The sequence below is a fragment of the Electrona antarctica genome (assembly GCF_951216825.1).
Source record: "Electrona antarctica genome assembly, chromosome: 8".
In the NCBI taxonomy this organism is placed as follows: Eukaryota; Metazoa; Chordata; class Actinopteri; order Myctophiformes; family Myctophidae; genus Electrona; species Electrona antarctica.
The window spans coordinates 43,611,073-43,633,779 of NC_136789.1; the positions used below are offsets into that span (position 1 = coordinate 43,611,073).

A 22,707-nucleotide genomic window follows, 5' to 3' on the forward strand; every position below is an offset into this window, starting at 1 on the left:
AGATTTTGCGAGAGAAATAAGAAATAAGACTAATTGCTATATTAATTTTGCTAAGCTCGCGATGCAAAGCTTGTAGACAAAAAGTGAAACATTAGGAGTTTTTTGGAAACATTTCAACAACACAAAGCAGGTATGGGGGTCCCTAGCTGGCACAAAAAACATTTTTAGCTGGGGAGGGGGTCCTTGACTTGACATGATTTGCAACCACTCCTATAGACAGCTATACAGTATGTGTGTCCCTGCCTGAGTCCCTGGTTCCCTGGCTGTGTCCCTGGCTGGGTATGTCCGAGCACGAAAATAGCGTTTGGTTGGTTTTCACCACCAAGTGTCACTGTTGCGCAGCCTAACACACACACACACACACACACACACACACACACACACACACACACACACACACACACACACACACACACACACACACACACACACACACACACACACAAACTGTATATATGATGATTTTGGGTGTATCAGTACAGTACAGTGACAGTACAGTACAGTAGAGGGACCCCCTGGGGACCCCCACACGGTAACTCTGTCATTTCTCGACCGTTTCGGACACGGGGCGGCTTGCCGGAACCTGGCCGGTGCCCTGGGCACGTTCCTGTGGAACTTGGGAAGTGAGTTGTACCACTCACTTCTTTTTTTAGAACAACTGGTTTCAATGACATTAGGAAACAAGCAAATAACCAAAAATATTTACAAGCGACTTTGGGGAACTTTGCATTGACACAGATGAGGTTAAATTACACAAAGATTACTCCAATTAAATTGCAACATTGAAATTCCAAGCAGCCAGCAAGTGTGAAAAACTGAGTGAATACCTTGAAAATAACACCATATTCGATAAGGCAAAGTGAGCATCAAAACAACTATGGCCATTTCTTCTGTAACATGCCATTCAATTATTTTGTTTTGATTCAAAAACATTGTTTGGTCAAGACTTGCAGATTCTGAACATTAAGGCTGTCAGTGGAGTTGTGCAGTGTAGAATATAGTAGGCTAAGTGTAGCAGTATGGCACTCCCTCAGCACCGTTACTGTATTTCGCTTCAAAGCATCTTTTTGTTAAAGGTCAACAGATGCAGCTTCTGAACACCACAGTTTGCAGTGATCGTGTTGGGCAGAATTCTAATTAAGAAACTTGCTTTAAAATGAATCACTATTGTTTACTAGCCACATGATACATTGGCTACTGTGCAAAACACATCCTAATAAAATATAGAGTTAAATGTGTAATCTGCAACCTTTCAGAACACACTAGCTTGGCAAATGGAACTTTGGACTGAATCCAATGGATAGTATACTGTAGGTCCCTGTACCAAGGAGTCAGCTTTTTGTTAGACTACACACACACACACACACACACACACACACACACACACACACACACACACACACACACACACACACACACACACACACACACACACACACACACACACACACACACACACACACACACACACACACACCCACACCCTTTGCATTGCCACTCTACTCCCTTGCTTAATGGTTTGGTTTGGTCAAATATTAGGCTACTCAACTGGTTTGGTCAAATATTAGGCTACTCAACTGCAAGGGAATGTTACTGGAATACTTGCTTTGAAATGCTTACCTTAAAGGACCACTTCACCCATTTTCTACCTTATGTTCATATAACCGCGGTGCTCGCTAATTCTCTTTGTACGGTAACATTTAATACAACAAGTAAAGTACAGATACTTCAGTTACAGTCCTCAATGTACTTAGTTACTGTCCACCACTGTTTAGGATTAACTTACATATGTTACCTGCTGCATGATTGTTGCCAGTTGCGAGTTGCCACACCACTGAGAGCAGCGATGCTGATGCCAGCCCAAATGCTGCATTGCTGCTATATGCTTGTGAGTGTATAAAAAACAGGAATCTAATTTAGGGGGCTTTGCTACCTTCTCCTCCTGTTCTTTTATCTTTTCTTTCATGTATGAAAGAGATGATAACTGCTCGGATGTGCTCAACCTCGCAGCCTTGACATTCAGAGTTGTGCACCTAAACTAATTATATCTACAGTACATATTACCCAGCAATTGGGATTCGTCATTGCGTAATTTATTAGTTTTTTCAATTACGTTTATTTAAGTTAATGTATAATAAGCATTGTGCACGCACGCACACGCGCACATGCACATGTGCGTGCACACACACACACACACACACACACACACACACACACACACACACACACACACACACACACACACACACACACACACACACACACACACACACACACACACGCACACACACACACAGTGTATTTCCAAGGTGGTATTTCATAATTGTCCATTCTCCACCCAGGGGAGGGCCGTCTATGGCCCCCCCCACCCACAGTCCAACTGTCTATTTACGCCCCTGCCTGTAGCGTCAAATCAAATGCAAAACGACCAATTAGCCAGTAATAGCAAAACTATTCTCTGGATGATGGCAATGAATAATCATAAATCATACACTTTTATCCAAATACCATTTCTAGACGGGCTTCTTTTTGTTTATTCACACTCAAAATGCATTTGTCAGAAACGGGTCACATTGGTGGCTCGGGAATAAATGTAGGGTATGTCATTATACTGTAGGTTGTCAGTGGAAAACAAAAAATGCTAAACCTGCTGGAGGGAGGCATGGCTTTGTTTGTTTGTTTGTCTTTTCTGTTGCCCTTCAGGTGTATTGTCTGCCCCCTAGTTTAAATATCATATACCCTATATAAAACAACAAAATACTGGCTACACCACTGGTGTGTGAAATAATTGTATTACTGACACATTTGACAGTAGCCTAGTCTTGTTTTTCTGTATTTCAGGGGCTATTGGCTAAAGCAATGAATAGGCATAACAGGATGCAATGTTTTACTATAATTTACTACCATTTTAACTACACCCTCAGTCACTTCATCCTGGCACCAGCCCTGGCTGGTTCAACCTAGATAGTTGCACTACAGTAGGTTTGCATGGTTCATATGCACCGTTTCATCCAATGCTTTTATAATACCTGGGGGGCTGTGTCTCAAACAGAAGGCAGCCTCCTCATTGCGTCCATCCTTTGAATACAACGTTTATGTGTGTGAAGCCTGAAATGAATGCAATTGAGATGGACGGTTCAAATTTTGTATAATCAAGCAACCTTCTTAACTTAATTTACTGCCGAGTAAAGAAATAATTCAACCCCTGCTAGTGATCTTTTGTTTTTCCTTACCTTTCAAGAAGTCGCAGAATATTTATATAAAGTACGACCCTCCAATTGTGGATAAACACGCACGTTTTCTCTGTGCTTCCGCAGGAAAAAATAATAACATTTTGTCAACGCGACCATGCGTTCAATTATTGTTAGGATCCGTTGAAAATACCGTGCTAGCCAACACGGAAGAGATAATGGCATTTCAGAAAATACTATTTTGTGAATAGTATAAAGGCAAGTACAACTTTCACTTGTAGAGTAATATTTGATCTCATCATCCCAAGGCTACTGGGGTTGGGCACTTTGTCCACCACTGAGCATAGGTGGAAAAATGATATGGTTCTCTCATGATCCACATAGAAATGGCATGGCTCCAATGTGGCCGCCCCTTCAATGTCCCTACATAAATCCCCACCCTTCTTTATTGTTTGTTTAGCCTTCCCTTAGTTCTAAGTTTTTAACCTTTTACTAGTTTATTTTTCTAATAAAATAGTTTTCATTATTTTTGTCCTGTAAAGTAAAGTGACTTTGAGTACCTTGAAAAGCACTATGTATTCATGTAGATCTCAGACATAAAGTAACCAGCTTGTAACACCAGCCACCATGACGTCTAGGAGGATGTATCTATAATGTATGTCTCCCTACTGTATGTGGGCATGGTTTCAGCCTGATCAAAGCCCATCATTATCAAATGCAAGTTCAATATTTCAAAAAGTATAAAACATACAGTATGTGGGGGGAAAATATAAATAGTGGAGGTATACTTCTGTAGCCTACTGGTAGTGTTCACAAGAAAATGTGGTGCAGTCCAGCAGGTTGTGAATTTGGCTCTAGACAGTCAGACAGACAGAAAGACCCTCTTCTAGATGGTTCACCTCTGAGGAGTCACGCCTTAATAACATCACTTTGATATGCAAATTGAATTGCGGAATATGTTAGCCCGAGAAGGATACACCAATGCTACATTTGAAATCGGCCAAATGAAGGCACCTTAAGGCTGCAGCATACTACAAACGACATTTAACTTATTTCGGCTTGGGCAGGGCTTCCCGAACCGAAGAAAGTTTGGCGAAGATCAAAGTATTTTATACTCCCTGCAGCTCAGCTCTGAGTTCTGAATGTTAGACACGCCCACTATACAGTACTGTGCAGTATACTATACGTACAGTGAGCAGGAACGGAGATGTTTATAGGATCTCGCTGTTTGTTTTCATCAACCTCCGATGTGCTTTGGCATCATTGTCTCAGAGATCTCACCATTTCTGGAGACAGACACGGTGGACAAAGTGTGTACTCTCTCCATTAAATAACTGCCATCTGGTTGTGTTTGTAGTCCCTCAGAGAGGGAGGTTTGTACTAGCCAACCTTTCTTTAAAATTCTTGTGCATTAGTCTGACCCATTGGAAAGGAGGTGTTCAGCTAATTTGAACATCTTGGAGGTGCAAAACTAAACGTTTGCAAGGCACTGCCAAAGTTCTCATCAGGTAATTGACCTGCCGAAGCAAGAAAAAATGCACTACACTATTCTCTGTGCATTCTGTATGTGATTATTTACCTTGCTAGTAAGGTGCTAAGGTCAACAAAAACAGGTATTTATGACTAAAATGTTCCATGACATGGGAAACATTCGTATTCACAAAAAGCTGTTTTAACTCACTCAAACTATTCTGGTACAATGAAATCCAAACTAGAAGAACCAAAACTCTATGCTTTTCAGAAGTATTTGGTATGAAGGTAAAGTCTGTATGATGGAGATGTACTACTACATTTCCCTACTGCCTACTCTATGTCCCCCAAAATGCACACAATTGCATCTCAATTCGCTAGTGCTCCCCGATGTACAAATTAATCACTCTAACGCATAACAAGAGGCTTAGTAGGCTACATTTTAAGCACCTGGGCCCCATGGTGAGGCAGAATTTTGGTACAATGTTGTAAAAATGTAAACTTCCATAAAATATAACTACTCCACATAATTTAAGAATCCCTTTGCAACACTTACACACTATAGGCACTACTTTTTTTTTTCTTTTCCCTGAAGTGATTTTATTACAAACTTCTTGAGGACTTACAGTATTACAAGAGAATTTGTCAACATGCGGAAACGGAACGAAGCAGAACACAGGAATTGAACAAACTGTTAAGATAGGACAATCCACTGTTCACAACAAACATAAAATCTGATAAAGTCCTCGGGATTCGGGAGTCTGTGTGAATGACTACAGTGCAGGCATAGAACGGCCACATTCACACCGACTCAGCAAAGGTCAATAGGTCAATCCAACCAAGGCAAGATGTGCACATCTCAAGAAAACATGTTACAATTTTTATATGCCATCGGCTTTTATCAGAACTTTTAGAAAGCTTCACTTGTATGTACATAAAACTGTACAAAAACATGGCATCACAAGCATTTTGTCCTATATAAATATAACCAACAATTAGGATAACAACTGGGTTCTCTCCTGCAGACATATTTTCAAGGCAATCATCACTTTATTCTACATGAGCTGTGAAAAATATGAAATGTTCAGTTAATTTCAGTTCGTTAGGGAGAGGGCTCTCGAACAGGAACCAGCACTAACATTTCGGAAAAAACAGTAAACATTTTCTACCAATTATCTTTGGAATTCATGCTAAACTCATAGTCTGCTTGACAACAGGCATGGGGTTGTGGAGATCTATGTACACCATCAAGAGATATTCTTTTCACGACCAGTTAGCTAAGAGAGTGTTAAATCTGTAATAAAAATTCCTTGACCATACTGTACCATATGTCCATCTGTCCACAGCAATGATCACCATACAACACGCACTACAGAGAGGCAAAAGATACTCAAGTGAATTCAACATTAAATCAATGCTAAAATACAAATCTTTTTTTTTTTATTCCATTTTTCTTCTTTTTGTTTTTTTTACATACTCTCGAGTGTACTTAAGTGCTTCATGATGTCCTCACCTTGATCAAGGAGAACCATGTTGTGTTGGAGAGAGAAGTAAACACAGTCAATTCAGCATGAGTTCAAAAGAGAGGTCGAACCATGTGGTACAGTGTTCCAGGCATAAGACCAAGTCCTATTGGCTGTAGTAAGAATCCAGTACATTGAGACAGGGGGATAATGGTCTGGAGGAAGGACTTGCGTCATAAGGGACTCAAGCCCAGCTGTTTTAGTCCCAGTCAGATCCGGTGATTGAGTCTAAGCTTCAAGGTCCCCCTGTGATTCATCTACAGGGTATCAAAGACACCGATCTGGAGGTGTCGTCCAGATTCGGTAAAGAAGAGAGAAAAAGTAGGCTGGAACCAGGTTAAGATTTAATCTCCATATAAAAAGGAGCCAAAATGAGTGAATCTGAATTGAGTCAGAGCAGAGGGACAAAAAGATTAAGTTGTTATTGAGGCTAATGTGACATTGACTTTATCACTCATTGCTATGTTTCACACTTATCATTAATTCCAGGTCAGTGATCTTCCCCGCTGCTTTCAGTTAGTGAAGCTGCTATCCTCAGCTCTGAGAATGGAGCTGGGGGCAATGGGGGCTTAATCACAGTGTAGTATGACTCTTACTTGGATTTTATTTCAGTTGCTAAATGGCTTTGAAAACAGCATAATGTGCTTTCTTTCCTCAAGGCAGGATAATCGCCCACCTTATTTAATCATGGCCATGTCCAGTAATTTCCATGTGTTTTCAGCTTAATTATTCTAAATGTGGTGTGCAATGGCAGCACGATGAGGTAAGTGCTGATAAAAAATAAATACATTTAAAAAGAAACGGCCCCTTTTAAATGATTGTGGTTGGGCGGGTGGATTCACATTATCTGGTGGGTCTGTTGTCCTGGGGGTGTGCTCACATATGCCCTGGCTCCGGACTCATTACTCACCCTAATTAGGAAATGTCCATTCTAGGCCCTTCCACACTTACTCCAGGCCCTATCTCTCTCTATGGGAATACTGTGCAGAGGTCAAAAGGAGAATGAAAGGTAGCCACAAATCTAATCAAATCAATGTTTAAATCAAAGATACTCTGCAATTCTATGGTGCTCTGAGACAGGGTAGTGGAGTCATCATTATCATCCAATTACAAACTAATACTCCATGTCCTTCAGATGTATCCTTTCCAATCACTGGGAAAATAAGTCTTAGTAAAGATAGATAAAGCCCACTGGCATGTCCTTTTTTATTCTTTCCAAACAGCAGAAACAGGAACAAAATGCTTAACAAGGTAATGTTTTTTCAGTGTAAAGACGTGTAAGAAGTGACAGGAGGAGAGGGGCCTAATTGAACTCACCTCCTGCTGGACAACCCTTATTTTACTGGGTCCATCTCAGCATTTGTCTGCTGATATAATTCACACTTATTTTTAAATCCTTCATACCCTGGAAAACCATTTTCTAGATTGCTTGTCTTTCTTTTTGTTGATAACTATTCGAGGTCGCTGTGTTTTTTTAATATAGGAAATATATTTATAGTATAATTAGTATCATTAGTTTCAGTGTGGTGTGAGCACACTGCACAGTAAATCCTAACTGTTAAATTTACTCTAAGAGTGTACAAATTAAACCAAATTGTACAATTAACACTGGATTGTAGGCAGTGTACCCAATTCACCTCACAGGGAGTAAAAATATCTTGTGGATGCAGGTGGCACAACCACCCTGATGAACATGATAGGGAGCTTCCACACACTACAATTTGTTTTAGAGACAGAAGCGTACGTCTTGATCTAAATGCCTGTGTAAATACAATACCTCCAGTGCATTCATCAGACCAAGCGAGATTTATTAAGGAGGAAACCCTCTAAGCCTAGCAAGGAATTGTTACTTCAGTGCTGCATACAAAGCGATTGGCTCAGAGGTACAGGCTGAGTAGGTCTGATTGTCGGAACAGAGAGGAGATTTTCAGACTGCAACAAGTGTGATTTCATCAATCGCACGGATCCACTGGCTTTTACTCTTGAGAAGCCAATCAGAATGCATCGAGGGGGATTAGGGGTGGTTCAATGTGACTCCGAGGGACTGTGGCTTTAGTGTGGGATGAACGATAGGTCACAGTGCTGAGAGTCAGTGAGTCACTGACTGAGTCGTCAAATTAAACGTTGCCATTCGGTTATGCCCACCAATGCCAACAGAGCAGAGTTAAAGGCCATTCTATTGTGATTTCAGGGGTCACAGCCTGGTGTATATTTGTGGGGAGGTGCTGAGATTCCATCCGAATGCCTTCCACAATATCTAGCTCTACTTCTGGACGTGGTTTCCATCAAGTCTAAACAGCAGCAGCAAAGGAAATCTCAAATATGCTAAAATTCTGAGGCAAGGGCTATTTTCTTCTTATCAGTTTTAGCCAGACAAAAATATAATGTAGAACACACCATTCAAATGTATTTACAGCACTATACATTAAGAAATACCATTTCATTTGATTGTTAATCAAACATGTTATGCCTACCCTTAGGGCCTCACTGGCACCCTATTGAAGTATATCTAATAATGGCACAGAAGCACTGATCACAACTTTAAAATTCAAGAGCTTGACCACAAAGTGGGACTTGGCTAACTAAATCAGTAGTAATCACATTAATTAGTCTGTAATATGTTTGACAAGTAACCTTCAATAATTTGTATAAATAAATGAATGTATCACCTAATTAGCAGAGTTCCACAATAAATAAGTTAAATAATAAATAAAAATGAATAAATTAATGAATAAAAAGAAAGTGTACATGCTAGTGATTAAATGAATCACAGCCTATTTTCTTTTTTACCTACAAAAAGGGCACTGATTTCAACATATGGACAACCTATGTTTCTTTATGAAGAATGTTGTCTCTCGCGGGGGCGCTCCTTAAGCCGTGCACCAATCGGATGAGAGCATTCCTCACAGGTAGATTTCTCGTTTTGGAGTGTGGGCGGTGGGGGAGGTGGGTGGGAACTCTGAGGCTACACTCAGGGGCATCTCCTCGAGGGGGCTGTCCGCACTGGGGGCGTTGGAGTAGGCACTGCGGGAGGGTGGGAGCCGGGGGGCCCGGTGCTCCTCGCCACCCAGCCTGGCACTCCCGTTTGCCAGACGCCCCAGGCTCCCTCTTTCCTGGTAAGGCACGAAGGTGGAGAGTTTGGGGGGGTTCCTGGCCTTGTGCACACTGACAGGGGACGGATGCCCGGGCATCCAGCAGGCATCTGAATGGCCCAATTCACTGCACTCCATCGTGCAGTTCCCAGTCATGGCCACATCAGGGAGGGAACGGATATCTGAGGGCAAGAGGAGCAGAGAGAAAGAATGCCATGAGTGAAGTTCATACAACATTCAACAAACAAACATCAGAGTGAATTTCATATCACTAATACATGTCGAAGGTTTGGAAAGAGAAAAAAAAGGCTGCTTGTGAACAGAGATGGCTTCATGTGCAACACCCCATGAAAATCTTCCCCGTCTTCTGTGAGGTCTTTGCAGCTGTTGCTAAGCAATCATCAGCTGTTGCTATGTAGCAGTTGCTATGCACTGTGTAATGAGACCTACTGTGTGTGTTCGCCGCCCAATAGTTGATATGATGCAGTCAATGCCTTGGTTTGTTGTGTACATGCTGTTTAGAGCTTCTACAGTCACTGCTAAGTACTTGGTAAGGATTATAATGGTATGTCTGGCATGTGTACATCGCCCTGTTCACTGCAGTCTAGTGACATCTTTCCATTATATCGTCGCTGCCGAGTAGAAACCTTGTATCTCCACAATCTATTTTTTTAATGATTTTGTTAAATTACTGCCCTATTTTATACTTTATATTATATATATTATTATTCTACTTGATATAACAGCATGTGATGGAAAAGTAGAGTGAAAGTAGACAATGTACAAGCTCACAACACATGGCGATGCAATGCATTGTGAGCTGATATGATATTGATATGATCTGCTATTCTTGTCCTTCTTTTATATATAATTTGAATAACTTTGAAGACTTGGCACATTCCTAAGCCAATAAGTTGATGACCAGCAGTGGTTCCCTGTGGAGACACAAAGAGTCTCCTTTGTGAAAATATCCATGAATTAAAGTCTCCATGGGGCAAGTAATCGATAGAAAAAACTTTTTCATTTTGGGGGGGTGAACTATTTCAACTATGAACTAATATATACATATTTAACCAATCAAAAGTATTAACAATCATTTTGTGACTAAATAATAACTATATTGGATCCATTGGATTCACCTCCGGAAAAGTAACGGCTTTGCACATACAAGGTTTCCACCCAACAGAGACATAATACTGTACGCGGCTACGCGCCCCGTCTCCGTGTTCGGTGGCTGTAATTGGTGATCTAAATGTGTGTCAGAGCCTGTCAACATGCAACATAAAAGAAAAACAAGCTGGGGCTCAGACACCCACATAACGAAAATTCCATGTTTGGCAAAAGAGAGAACCATGGATCCCCAGGGCAAAGCCAGTGTTGCACAGGTTATTGATTGACAGCACTGAAATGAGCTCCATTCCCCTGATTATTATCCATTTTTCATTCAAGTGTTCCTAATTTAATAAATAGGTCTACTCTATGACCCAGTGACCTCATTTTCATGTGCAAGGCTGATAGCTCTCGAATGAGTGTAGTTAATATGCAGCTATAACAAAAGAAAAACTTAGAATGTGGTTAATTCTGTGAATGCTTCTCTTCTGAAACCTCAACACAGATATTGTGGCACAAAGAAAAAACAACTAGCAATGTGAATTCCGAATCCTCGGAATGTTTTGGTTCGGAAAACAATTCAGTACTGAGGAACGCTTCCATGTGCCACAAATGCACAGATGGCACGCCTATACCTGCTGAGACACCTGTTGAGAATCTATAAACAGAGTCACTGAAGACGACCGCTCAATTTACTGTAATATATCTTCGCTGTTGTGCAGAAACCTTGTATCTCCCATATGTCATCTTCAAGATTCAAGGTTCATTTATTTAACATTTGCATGTCAGGACCAGCAGTGTCCAATAATCTAAAATAAACCAAGACTAAATAACAGCAATAAGTACGGTATAATCTAATAAAATATTTTGCACATTTTGGATGATAATTCAAAATGTTCATCGATCTACATATATATGTGCTGTATATGTATGTATGGGCAAAATATGGATGCTAGGTTGAAAGTGGTTAAGTCTGTCTGTGGCTTTTATAAACACAGTATTTAACCGATGACAAGTATTAACACGCGTTTGTAACTAAATAATAACTACATTGCATCCTTTGGAACACATTACTTTCTTTCATTTCCAGAAAAGTAATGGTTTTGGACATATAAGGTTTCTGCATAAACAGTGACAATATGTATGCCATTCCTGTTTATAAAAACCTTCAGCCCACTCTCCAAGGCCAGAAATCAGTAAACAAAGACAGACGTTAAAATTGTATGCGCTGTCTAACTGCAAAATTGCAACTTCACACACATTTAAAAGCAGCCCACATCACAACATCACTTTCTTAAGAGTGGTATCCGTATCACGGACTGCTTTTTTGCTGTGACAAAGGCCGTCGTGATGTTGTTTGCACAGAAGACGGTATACTCCATCAGAGCTACAGACATGACAGACAATGGTTGAATGAGGCAACCAGGAGACATGACGTACTGTACTGTGAGTGTTTACATCCAATGTTGGCCAGAAGGAAAAGACGCCTCTGAGATACACCATCAGCACTGTCCTCATGATCAATGGCAAGATAGTTATCACTAAATGTCAGACCCCTGACGCTGAATAAAAGACATCTGGCTATAGAGAGTTCATGTACTGTATTGGCTTGGTATGACTCACATCTTTAAACTACTTCTTGAGATGTAATGGGAAGGGAATCCAAATACCCACCTTGTTATTTCAGTGATTACTGTTATCCATGAGTAAGTCATACAGAATAATTTATTAGCACTTAATACTAAACAAAAGACAATGCCTAGCCTAATCTATTGTTGCAGTTAATCTCTCTTTTCAGTAATCCTGGATAGCAATATGTCGGAGCTATTAAATACATTACATTCACAATATACAGTAGCTTGTCTTATTCATGCTTAATCGTGTCATTATGCCTAAGTGGCAAATTCTTCTCTCTGTTTACTAGACCTAATTAAAATCGCTTATTAGAAGTATGTCAATGAACTAAGACTCCTTTCAAATAAACTACACTTGTTATGGCTAATTGGGGCAGAATCGAATGTGGACAATGAAGAGAAGATAGGTGACAGCTGTGAACTGGCTCCTGAATGATGGAGGGATGAGTGGAGTTTCATTTACTCAACTGCACTCTAAGACTAGTTCCCCAACATCAGTGAAATGGACTTCTCCCCATCAAAGGTGTTCATGGGAGGAGTGGTGGGCCGTGTTGAGAAGCAAGCTTCCAAGCCATCAAATCCAAAAGGATTTCACACTTGATTAAAAACATCTAAAGAGCATCCAAGAGGTTTACGACGTACCAGGGGCCTCATAAACCTTTGTATAGGTTCACCACTAAAAAGCAGTGCATGAAAAAGTGGAAACACGCACATTCCATGCATGTGCAGTATCATATTAATGTTTTTGTTGTTTTTTTGTAACAATTAATGTAACCACGTTAAACCATGCCTCTATATTTAAAAAATTGCAAGTCTACAAGTACACGCTAGGATGTTGTGAGCTTTATACTGTAGATTGGCTATTTTCGCTGTGCGACGCCATTGTAAAATGTATTATTGTACAAGGAAGTATAACATTGAGCTGTGTTTAATATCCACACTTCCACAATTAGCCACAGATAAGTAGAAACTTCCCACATTGGTCTATTTCTTATTTAATTTTCTATTTAACAGACAAACAGCTTCATCTTCAGGTGATTGCTGTGGACCATTGTTGCAATGCCTATGAGTCTGTGAAATTAATTTACTTGAAGGCATTTGTTGTTGTGTTCCACATAAACCAAAAATCAGTAAAAAAAAAAAAAAACTAGCAAAGAACAATGACTTTATTGATGAAATAAATTGAGTGGAATTTCATCATTGGCATGGTGGCTAAACAACCCCTTTCTCTTGACAATCTCTGTTTTCCAATATGAACAAAACACATAATTATTGACAATTTCAATTAGACTATCAGTACAACCATTAGAGCTTAATACATGTAACTTATCTAACTTTGCTGTATACAGTATATGGTATATTAATTAAGTTTAAGAGACAATTCAATTAATAGACCCTATTAGCAGCATTCCGCTTGTATCCAACATTTTCTGCAGAACTAGAGTAACACACACATAGTCACAAAGTTCTGCAAAGCCTATAATGATCATAAAACTACCATCTCCTGGCTGGAATGAACGTTGTCCAAATATACTGTGGACAACGGAGATGAATCAGATGAGTCAACGATAGGTTAAAAGACCAGGGGGAGAAAAAATGAGGTATTTTTTCACCCACCTAAACCTGCTTCCTCTTGGATGTATGCCTGGAATAAATCTGCTCAAGGTCTGGAACAAACCCTTTAGAGTTCATAGTCTTGTGTGTCATGGATGGAGAACGGAGGTACCCCTTACAGAACAGATGGGTAAATCACAGCACTGTCAAGCCAGTAGCTGTAACAGGGAGGTGACTGGATTTAGAGAGCAGGTGATTTGGTTTTGAAGAGCGGTGACTCAATGCCATTTTGCCACTTCTCACAGCAGCACACTGTGGAACAGCCTCTTGAGGTAGACAGATTGCGCCTGTGGTTTTCTCCGGCTATATACGCTCAGTCTTTCCTGTTTAGGAAACCATACCATGAAACACAGAAATTTCTGCATATATACAGAAGAGATCCCTGCCACCACCTCCATCAATAACACATCTGAGGTCCAGCACGGTGAACTTTGGCTGTTGGTTCTAAAGGCACCTCCTCTGCACCCAGCACAACACGCACTCCGCAGAGCAGTAACAGAGTGGCGGTTCATGCAGAGCTTAACCCCCCGGCTGACAGATACATGCGAGGGGTGGGTTTGCATGCTGCTTGCATCAGGGCGCCAGTGGGAGGTGTTAAGTGTCTGAGGCAGGCTTCCTCATCGTCTGATCCCCTGCCCACGGGCATGATGAGGGAAGCTGCCTCTTCCTGAGATTTCACACTGCTCCTCTCTGTTTGATTGCAAATGCTGCCTCTCCCCACCGGCTGCCTTTTAGTGCGCGTGCCACACCGCTATGATCGATGGCGAGCAAATATGGAGACCCACGGCACAGAGAGAGATGTGGGAAATAAAGAAATACTAGGGTTTGGGATTATCTAGAGTGATTTCAACGATATGTTATATGATCACCGCAAATGCTCTCATCAAGAATTATGGTGCGAGGCACCGAGTAAATGGAGCACAAGGCAAAAAAAAGACAAGACAATTCACATCTGAGCACACTTCACATGCTCTCTACTGTTAGTGCTGCTTATCGGAACAGGGTGTGAATGTACACTGTACACCTGCTGTCATGCAGGGTGAGAAAAAGAACAAGGAGACAGGGTTTTGTGTTTGTTTAACTTTGACATGTTAAGCCTGATTATTCAACAGCTTCCTTCTGTGTAAGTATAGACAACCAAAAACACCCCTTTCTCTCGCCAGAGGAGAACATGCATGTTCTATGAAACGCAGCAACACGCACAGAGAGATATTCTGGTTTGAATTTGATTGCATTTACATGACATATGCATATGATTACTATAGTATATTACTGTATATATCATATGCAAAATTTTAATGCTTTGGGTTTGAGTTCTTGAGAACCACATTTATAAAACAGAATGAAGCGTATCATTTAAAAGAGCTTTAGATGTTCTTTAAGTCTTCCCTGACAGTGGCTATACTGTATATTTTGTTCTCAAAAGCTCTGTACGCTACAACACAGCTACTGTACGTAGGTTGCTTTGTTTGCTACTATTCAGGTAGGCATACATACCATCTCATTGTGTGCTACTATTCAGGTATAGGGTCCCTTTATTGTCTCCACCAGGCCGAACTGCCGAAGACTATATGTTTTCGCTCCTGTGTGTCTGTAAACTGCTAATCTCCAGCACCGTAGGAGCGATCGGACACATACTCCCAGTTTCGCGGTATAACAGGGAAGTTCATGTTTTGGTCTATAACTCTTGAACTGTAGGTCGCCCATTTCCACCTGACAAGATTTGATACTACTCCTACAGATTTTGTCGAAAGCAAATCGGTACATATTATCTCTGTTGTCACGTGATCAAGACACATCTGTCAGATTTTTCATATTCCATTCCAATTGGCTATGACTGTCTTCCAAATTTGTAGTTGACCTCAATATGTTTTTGAAAATTTGTGAGGGTGCCGCAATTTCTTGCTGGTGGAAGAGGAGTATCTACGGTAGACCTACGTAATAGCCCATACAAATAGTAGTGTAGGTGGCAAATCACATGCTTGTAAAATGGCACAGAAAAGCTGGCAGGATTAATTATGTCACAGTTAAGGAAATGGCTATGCAAAAGGTTTTCAACCTTAATAACACTCCAGTCATCTTTGTTTGCTCGATTCACTTTCAAATGTCTCACAATATCATCAAAAAAACTTCAAAAAGAATTTCACAGCAATGTTGAAACTGTCAAACATTGCTGACAAGCACACAATCTCTCTACCGGGAAGTCAGAGAGACCAGCAATGGTGCATAACAGTGGGAGGTCATGACTACGGTCAATAATGTCTATTTTAAATGTGCATGAATCTGCATCTCTATTAACTTTTGCCTGCTGTGTTTATCTTTATTCTTAACCAAAGAATACTAGCCAATGAGTAGAGTGGAAAATAATAGTGGAACATTAAAATCGATGCTATTACATAATTGCAATAGTAATGTTATTATATGCAATTAAACATTGATTAGTTTTCTTAACTATTAACATTTAAGCTCTGTTCGATGTTTAAAGGCTATTCTGCTTAGGACTGAACCCTGAGGAATCTAGAATGTATATTGGTTTATAATAACTAATTTATATGGTTTTATGGCAACACAAGGCAGATAATTGTGTCTATGTGGGATATAAGCCTAGAGCTATTACCTTTCTTGATAAAAATGTACAGAGAAGATATGTTTTTATATAACAGTGGGAGGTCAGGACTACGGTCAATAATGTCTATTTTAAATGTGCATGAATCTGCATCTCTATTAACTTTTGCCTGCTGTGTTTATCTTTCTTTCAATTCACTATTTTTCTTAAACACAAAATAATAACCCTGGAAGAGAGGGTGGTCTACCATCTTGCTGATATCTATGCTGATTATTCTGTGTTAAATGGATTGGCTAGGTCTCTCAACATCCACATAGGAAAAGGTGGACACTCTGTAACACGATATGAGCTTTCAGATCAAATTCTATCTAGAGTATATTTGGCATCGGTGTGTAAGGTGTTAGTGGTGGGGTAAGCTGTTTCTGAGCAGACAAAGCCCTTGCTGTCAAAGCTTGAAGTGTGTGGACCATGTCCACCAGCAGTACTGTACGTCAGGATAATCCACTAGAAGGCTCTACTGTATCTCCTGTCAGTTCTCGCAACGCACTGACCGTTTTGTTTTGGACCTAATTTGTTTGTAGAACATCTTTCAAACTTCTTACGTTCAGCAAAGCTTTAGTGTCGTTGACATTATCACCTCACGCATCAGCAGTTGCTTCCATTGAGAAGTGATACACGCCACGGCATGGTACAGTTGGAGGCCATCGATATTGTCCTTTTCTTTTTGCTGAGGTTTGCGTGATCTGCGCAAAAGGACAGTTTACCCATTTTGGGCGGGAACCCCTTTTGGTGTTTTAAACATTATAATTTAGCTATTGAAAAATAGCAGATCTACAAGCTCATAGCGCGCCACCGAGTGGCGCGCTATGAGCTTTGTAGGTCTGCTATTTTTGAAAAATCGTGAAAATATTTATTTCAGAAAACTGGAGGATTTAGAAGGATTTTTTTAAATTTTGAGGTCAGGCCTAAATGGGTCAAATGATAAGGGACAATATCGGTGGCACCCAACTGTATGTCAACCTACACTAAGGCTTTGTCAAACATACAATAGTGATACTAAAAACAGCTTCAGAGACAATAGTCCAACATATACAGCAAGACTACGAGAGAACAGCACTAAAATGGCAATAGGTACCAAAAACCAGTAGTTCTGATTATATAGTTGCTTTGCTTGGTGTTTGTTAAATGTTTGAATATGCTACAATGTGGCTTCATTCAGAGCAACATCGGGTTTCCTATTCCCCATGTCAAGTTCTAACTTGAAGCTGCATCTTTATTCTTAACCAAAGAATACTAGCCAATGAGTAGAGTGGAAAATAATAGTGGAACATTAAAATCGATGCTATTACATAATTGTTGCAATAGTAATGTTATTATATGCAATTAAACATTGATTCGTTTTCTTAACTATTAACATTTAAGCTCTGTTCGATGTTTAAAGGCTTATTCTGCTTAGGACTGAACCCTGAGGAATCTAGAATGTATATTGGTTTATAATAACTAATTTATATGGTTTTATGGCAACACAAGGCAGATAATTGTGTCTATGTGGGATATAAGCCTAGAGCTATTACCTTTCTTTATAAAATGTACAGAGAAGATATGTTTTTATATTAGGTAAATATTTAACCTGTGCAATCAATGCTGTGAAGACCTATGTGTTGGTTGTGTTCACAGTTTGACACATTAGACATAAGACATTCTCGAGTCACGATTGGTATTCTATCAGAGCTGTCTTAAAAAATAAAATAAAATACATAAGTCACATTTAATGTGACTATGTTATGATATCTGTGCTATACACTCCCCACATAATGGCATTTTTGCCCATTCTACCCCATCTTTAACCTGCTTTCCCATACACTTAAATGAAACGGGAAAGCATAACATTTACAACTCTCCATAATTGTATTATAGCCCATCAGTCAGGGTCTAAATAGCTATAGCCACTGACAGGGCTGAAGCAGCTTGGACTCCTCATGCATAGAAGGAAGCATGAGGTTTGTCCGCTGCCCCCCCAGGTTGGCAGAGGAAGCGTGAATTCACGCGACCGGGATGGTTTACCAGTCTCACTTTAGAGCACACTTTTCACCTTTTATCCACACAATATCATTTTGTACATGTCCCATGGATAGTAAATGGACCTCATTTACATAGGGCCTTTCTAGTCTTTGAAATTGAATACAACCAAAAGCTTGTTGCTGGACTTAATATCTGGAATTATGGATTCACTGGTTGTACAATGTTCCGTACATATTGCAAGTGCAATTGCATTGATCACACTCATTGGGATACTAGCATATCCCATTTGCTACGTATAAAGAAGCCAAAGCATTCTGACCTCTCCTGCTCTACATTCTACTCTACACGCTTCCTTTTTCCTCCCAGGCAAGTGCCTCCTTCAAGCTCAATACTAATCATTGATTGATCCTACTGACCTGTTGTTAGAAAAATAGATGTCTTCCCTAAACCATTTGCTGTTTTTCCTCTTTTTCCAGCTACGTTGTTATCACTTTGCTAACTCTTTGACCTCCAAGGCTTATGTATGCTAACTGTGCCCAGAAAATACAGTTGTAGCCCATAGGCACTAGGCAGAGCACAACTTCTTCTACCCAGTAGCTATAGTACATGCCTTCTGAAAAGTTTGTTCTTCGTCTTGTTTATCCCATTCAGGCCTGACGTCGAAATAAAAAAAACGTTCGCTCTGAAAGAATATATATTCAAAGATTTGTGCCGCATTTTTACGATTTTTCAAAAATAGCAGATCTACAAGTTCATAGCGCGCCACTCGGTGGCGCGCTATGAACTTGTAGATCTGCTATTTTTCAATAGCTAAAGTATAACATAATGCTTAGTTAAAACACCAAAAGGGGTTCCCGCCCAGAATGGGTTTAAAGCTATAATGTGACACACATGCGTCCTCAGGTCTAAATGGGTTATATAGCATTTCTATACAAAAGCTATATTTGACCGCAGTGAAAAAAGAAAGAAAAAGAAACGTTTCTGCATGTCTGACAATCGCGTGGTAAAGTAGCATTGTTCCCGGTTCCCACAATGCCCTGAACCGTACAGCTACGTTGCTTTGAGTCAGGCAATTCAAGTTTCTAACAGAGAGGAAATGTAAAACTTGTTCTTTGTGCATCAGAGTGACATCAGAAAGGCTCTGCCGGTCTCCTCCCGTATCTCTACTTATCTGCCAGTCTTTAACTTTTCCGACAAGACATTTATTAAGCATGGAAGGAAAGAAGTCACTGCTTTTATTCTCCCTTTCCCTTTTTTTTCAAGGTGGCAAGAACTCAACAGAAGATGTTAGAAATAAGAATATGATTAACCATGTCTGTGTCTGGTCTATTTTCTTTCATTAACCACAGAAACCGACCAACACGCACGCGGCACTGTACTGTCACCTTAGAATTGTTATTTTAAGTTCAGCAAAGCAGCTCTCTGTGATCCATTTTCATTAAATATTCCTTGTATATCTGACTGATGTTTTTGAAATACTTGAATAGAAATATTGTTTCACCAAGAAGAAATACCACCACAGAGGGTGCTTTGAATATCATCTTCACGGCAAGGTGGTGACGGGTCACGCTCGTGTGTGCGTGCGTGCGTCTAATCCAGGTTGTGTCATTAGCACAACCTGGATGTCACGCGAGCATGGGACGCGTGCACGGGACGCGTGCATGTGTGTGTGTTGGAACTGTTGCAGGTACAAAGTTACTTTCAATCCCTGATCCCACTCGGGGACATGTGGTAATTGTCACTGCGTTAGCGACTCCTACACACTGGGGCAGCACCTAGTCAGCGGGGGGTGTTGAACGGGAGGAGAAGGTGGAGGTGCTACTGTACATCCTCACAGTGGGGGCTCCTCACTGGCAGGTGTGCTAGTATGGTATAACAGTGATTCTCAATGACCTCCCCAAAATAATCATATTTGAATGGGGAATCCCCCACCCTTAGCACTTGGACTTGTAGGAGTTGAGTTGATTACAATTAGTTTGACTCGGTTCCAGATAAATATCATGAAAATAGCAGATCCATAAGCTCACAACACCTTGCAACGTGAGGCATTGTGAGATTGTAGATCGGCTATGTTTGCCTCTTTCTTAGATTATTTGCAATTTGGCCCATGTTTGACCAGTTTCTATTGCGACTGAAGGTCGCATTTACTATGAAAGCCTGCGTCTCGTGTCCGTCACACCACCATATATGGTTGCCATCATGCCTTGTAACGTCATGTGACATTATGGAGACCCTTAGATCTCCATATATGGATCTGACCACGTGACATCATGGAGACCCTTAACGCCTCCATATATGGTCACGTCTCATGACACCACGCGTCGTGACACGTCACGCCATCATATATGGCCATATAAGATCACGACACTGACCTCATCTAACCCTGGATAACCATACATGGAGAAGACTGGATCATCACCTAGATCTACATATATGGAGCCGGCCAGAAACTCTTGTTGATTTGACCTCATCAAACCCTGTACACTCAAGACACGCTCCATATATGGCCAGTACATAATTCATTCCATATGTTGATCTGACCCCGCATGTCAACACGCCAGCGCTCGCCCAGCAGTCTGCCGTCTGCCGCCACCCAGGCGGATGTGTGCTTCTCGCCCTCAGGGCGTCTTACTGGTAGTATACCGGTAGTATGTTGCTTAATGGTCTTTTTATTTTCTTTATTTGTTTTTTTTTTAGGTATTAAAAAATCCTTAAATTGTCATCTGGGGACCCCCCAAAAAATATGTGGGGATCCCCCTGGGGGTCCCGACCCACAGGTTGAGAACCAACGTGCTATAACGTCAATGACAAACACAGAAATACTGTATGTGTGGAGGGTTAATTGGCGAGGGCGCCAGGGCGTGCGTGTACAGTATAAAGCGGAAAGTGTCGGTAAAATGTTCCCATACAATTGGGAAGGGAAATAGCGGAGGAACTTTTCAGTTTCACCGCACCGCTGCTATTCTCTTCATGGAGTTGCTAGGGGGCCTTGAACCATATGAATTCCAAGATATCCTCAACTGGCTGTGCAAAAGCCTTAAAGCCTGAGCAACTCAATTCCTCTGTGACTCGCTGGGAAATAAGGAAGTACATGTCAGAGACCCACACAATTCCAGTCCCTCAAGTGCTATCCATCATCGAAGGGCAGCTGCACTAGTTAGAAAGACGTTCAGCGCCTGGCCGTCCCCATCGCCCATGATGGAGAGGCGACCCCCTGGGCCTTTCACTGATGGCAACTTGAACAGTCAGACCAACGGAGGTTGAAGTGGATCTGGCCCACAGCCAGCAGCCCCTCCCAAAAGCACAGAGCTCTATACCTACCTACTCTGCGAACCCCATCTGAGGTGATATTGGGTAAGGCCCGATGAGGCCACCTTAGAACCACTGTACCTCTTTCTATTTCTGATGCCATAATTATCCCCACCCAGGATTCCATGGAGCTGCCGCTGAAGACCCAGCTGTAGAGAGCCTCTTCTGTAGCAAAGAGCCCAGGCTAATGAAGAAATTATTCTTAATTTATTTATTTTTTCTCTCTCTATAACCTCATCCACTGTAGGTTATGCTTGCACATATCCTGCCAACTTCACTTTTGCAGCATCCACTTGCCATTGATCAGTCCTACTGGTATGGTAAAGCAGGGCATGCCCTCCTATTGAAGATTTCTGTGTTTCTATTAGCATAGTTATCTACATTTATTAGAGAAATACGTACAGTGCATCCATATTACTCAAGGATACTGGCTCAGAGATGCTAGACATTATGCAGGCTTAATGTTAAGCCTGACATAATGACATTTTCAGTGATAGCGTGGAATTAGAAGCACTATTTATGGAATGTACTGTAGATGTGCTGTGATCTACTGTAGTCTTATCTACTGCTACCGATAATACAGAATGATCCATTGTGGTTTATAGTTAAAATGCCTAATGTGTATATAGTTTAAAAAATAATAATCATCAAGTTGATACATTTTATGGGGAATTTATAAAGGCAATGGGAAAAAAAGTAAAAAACTATAATAACTATAATAATTATGAAATACTTTAAGCTAATATTCATCTGTGATCTTTGCCTTCCTCCTTCCTCTTATGAAGTCGGAAACATGATGCTTTCATAATAAATGATGATTTGTGGGGCCAGCCGTGGCCTCCCGCGCCGGAAAGATGTGCGCCCCCGTTCCGTTTTCCTCACTTTTACTGGTTTCTCCCTTTTACCATAACACATACGGTATATAAATAAAATAAAATAAATTATAATGACATGGATTCCAACAGCTTCAAGTCACGCCAAAATACATTAAAAATTTACAAAAGAAACAAGACAAAGAGGAAGAATAATCAGTTATAATATCAAAATATTCCAGCCAGTTGGACAGACATCACTGACTAGATGATGAAACTGAAGAGAAATCACTTTCATGTGAGAACAGAAGGTAATATGAAATCAGATGCAAGAGGTACTGTACACTTTGGACACAGGGATAAT

The 22,707-nt window shown here is 40.7% G+C and overlaps 1 protein-coding gene across 2 annotated transcripts in view; it reads right to left on the bottom strand.

Moving 5' to 3' along the window:
* Positions 1–5,309: 5,309 nt before the first annotated feature.
* Positions 5,310–22,707, bottom strand: part of pcdh1a (protocadherin 1a) — a 201,714-nt gene continuing 184,316 nt past the window's right edge. For both annotated transcript variants that reach the window (XM_079508461.1, XM_079508460.1), the window contains one exon: positions 5,310–9,458. In XM_079508461.1, coding sequence (XP_079364587.1) covers positions 9,088–9,458 — 371 coding nt within the window. In that variant the 3' untranslated portion in view covers positions 5,310–9,087. The remainder of the gene's footprint in view (positions 9,459–22,707) is intronic.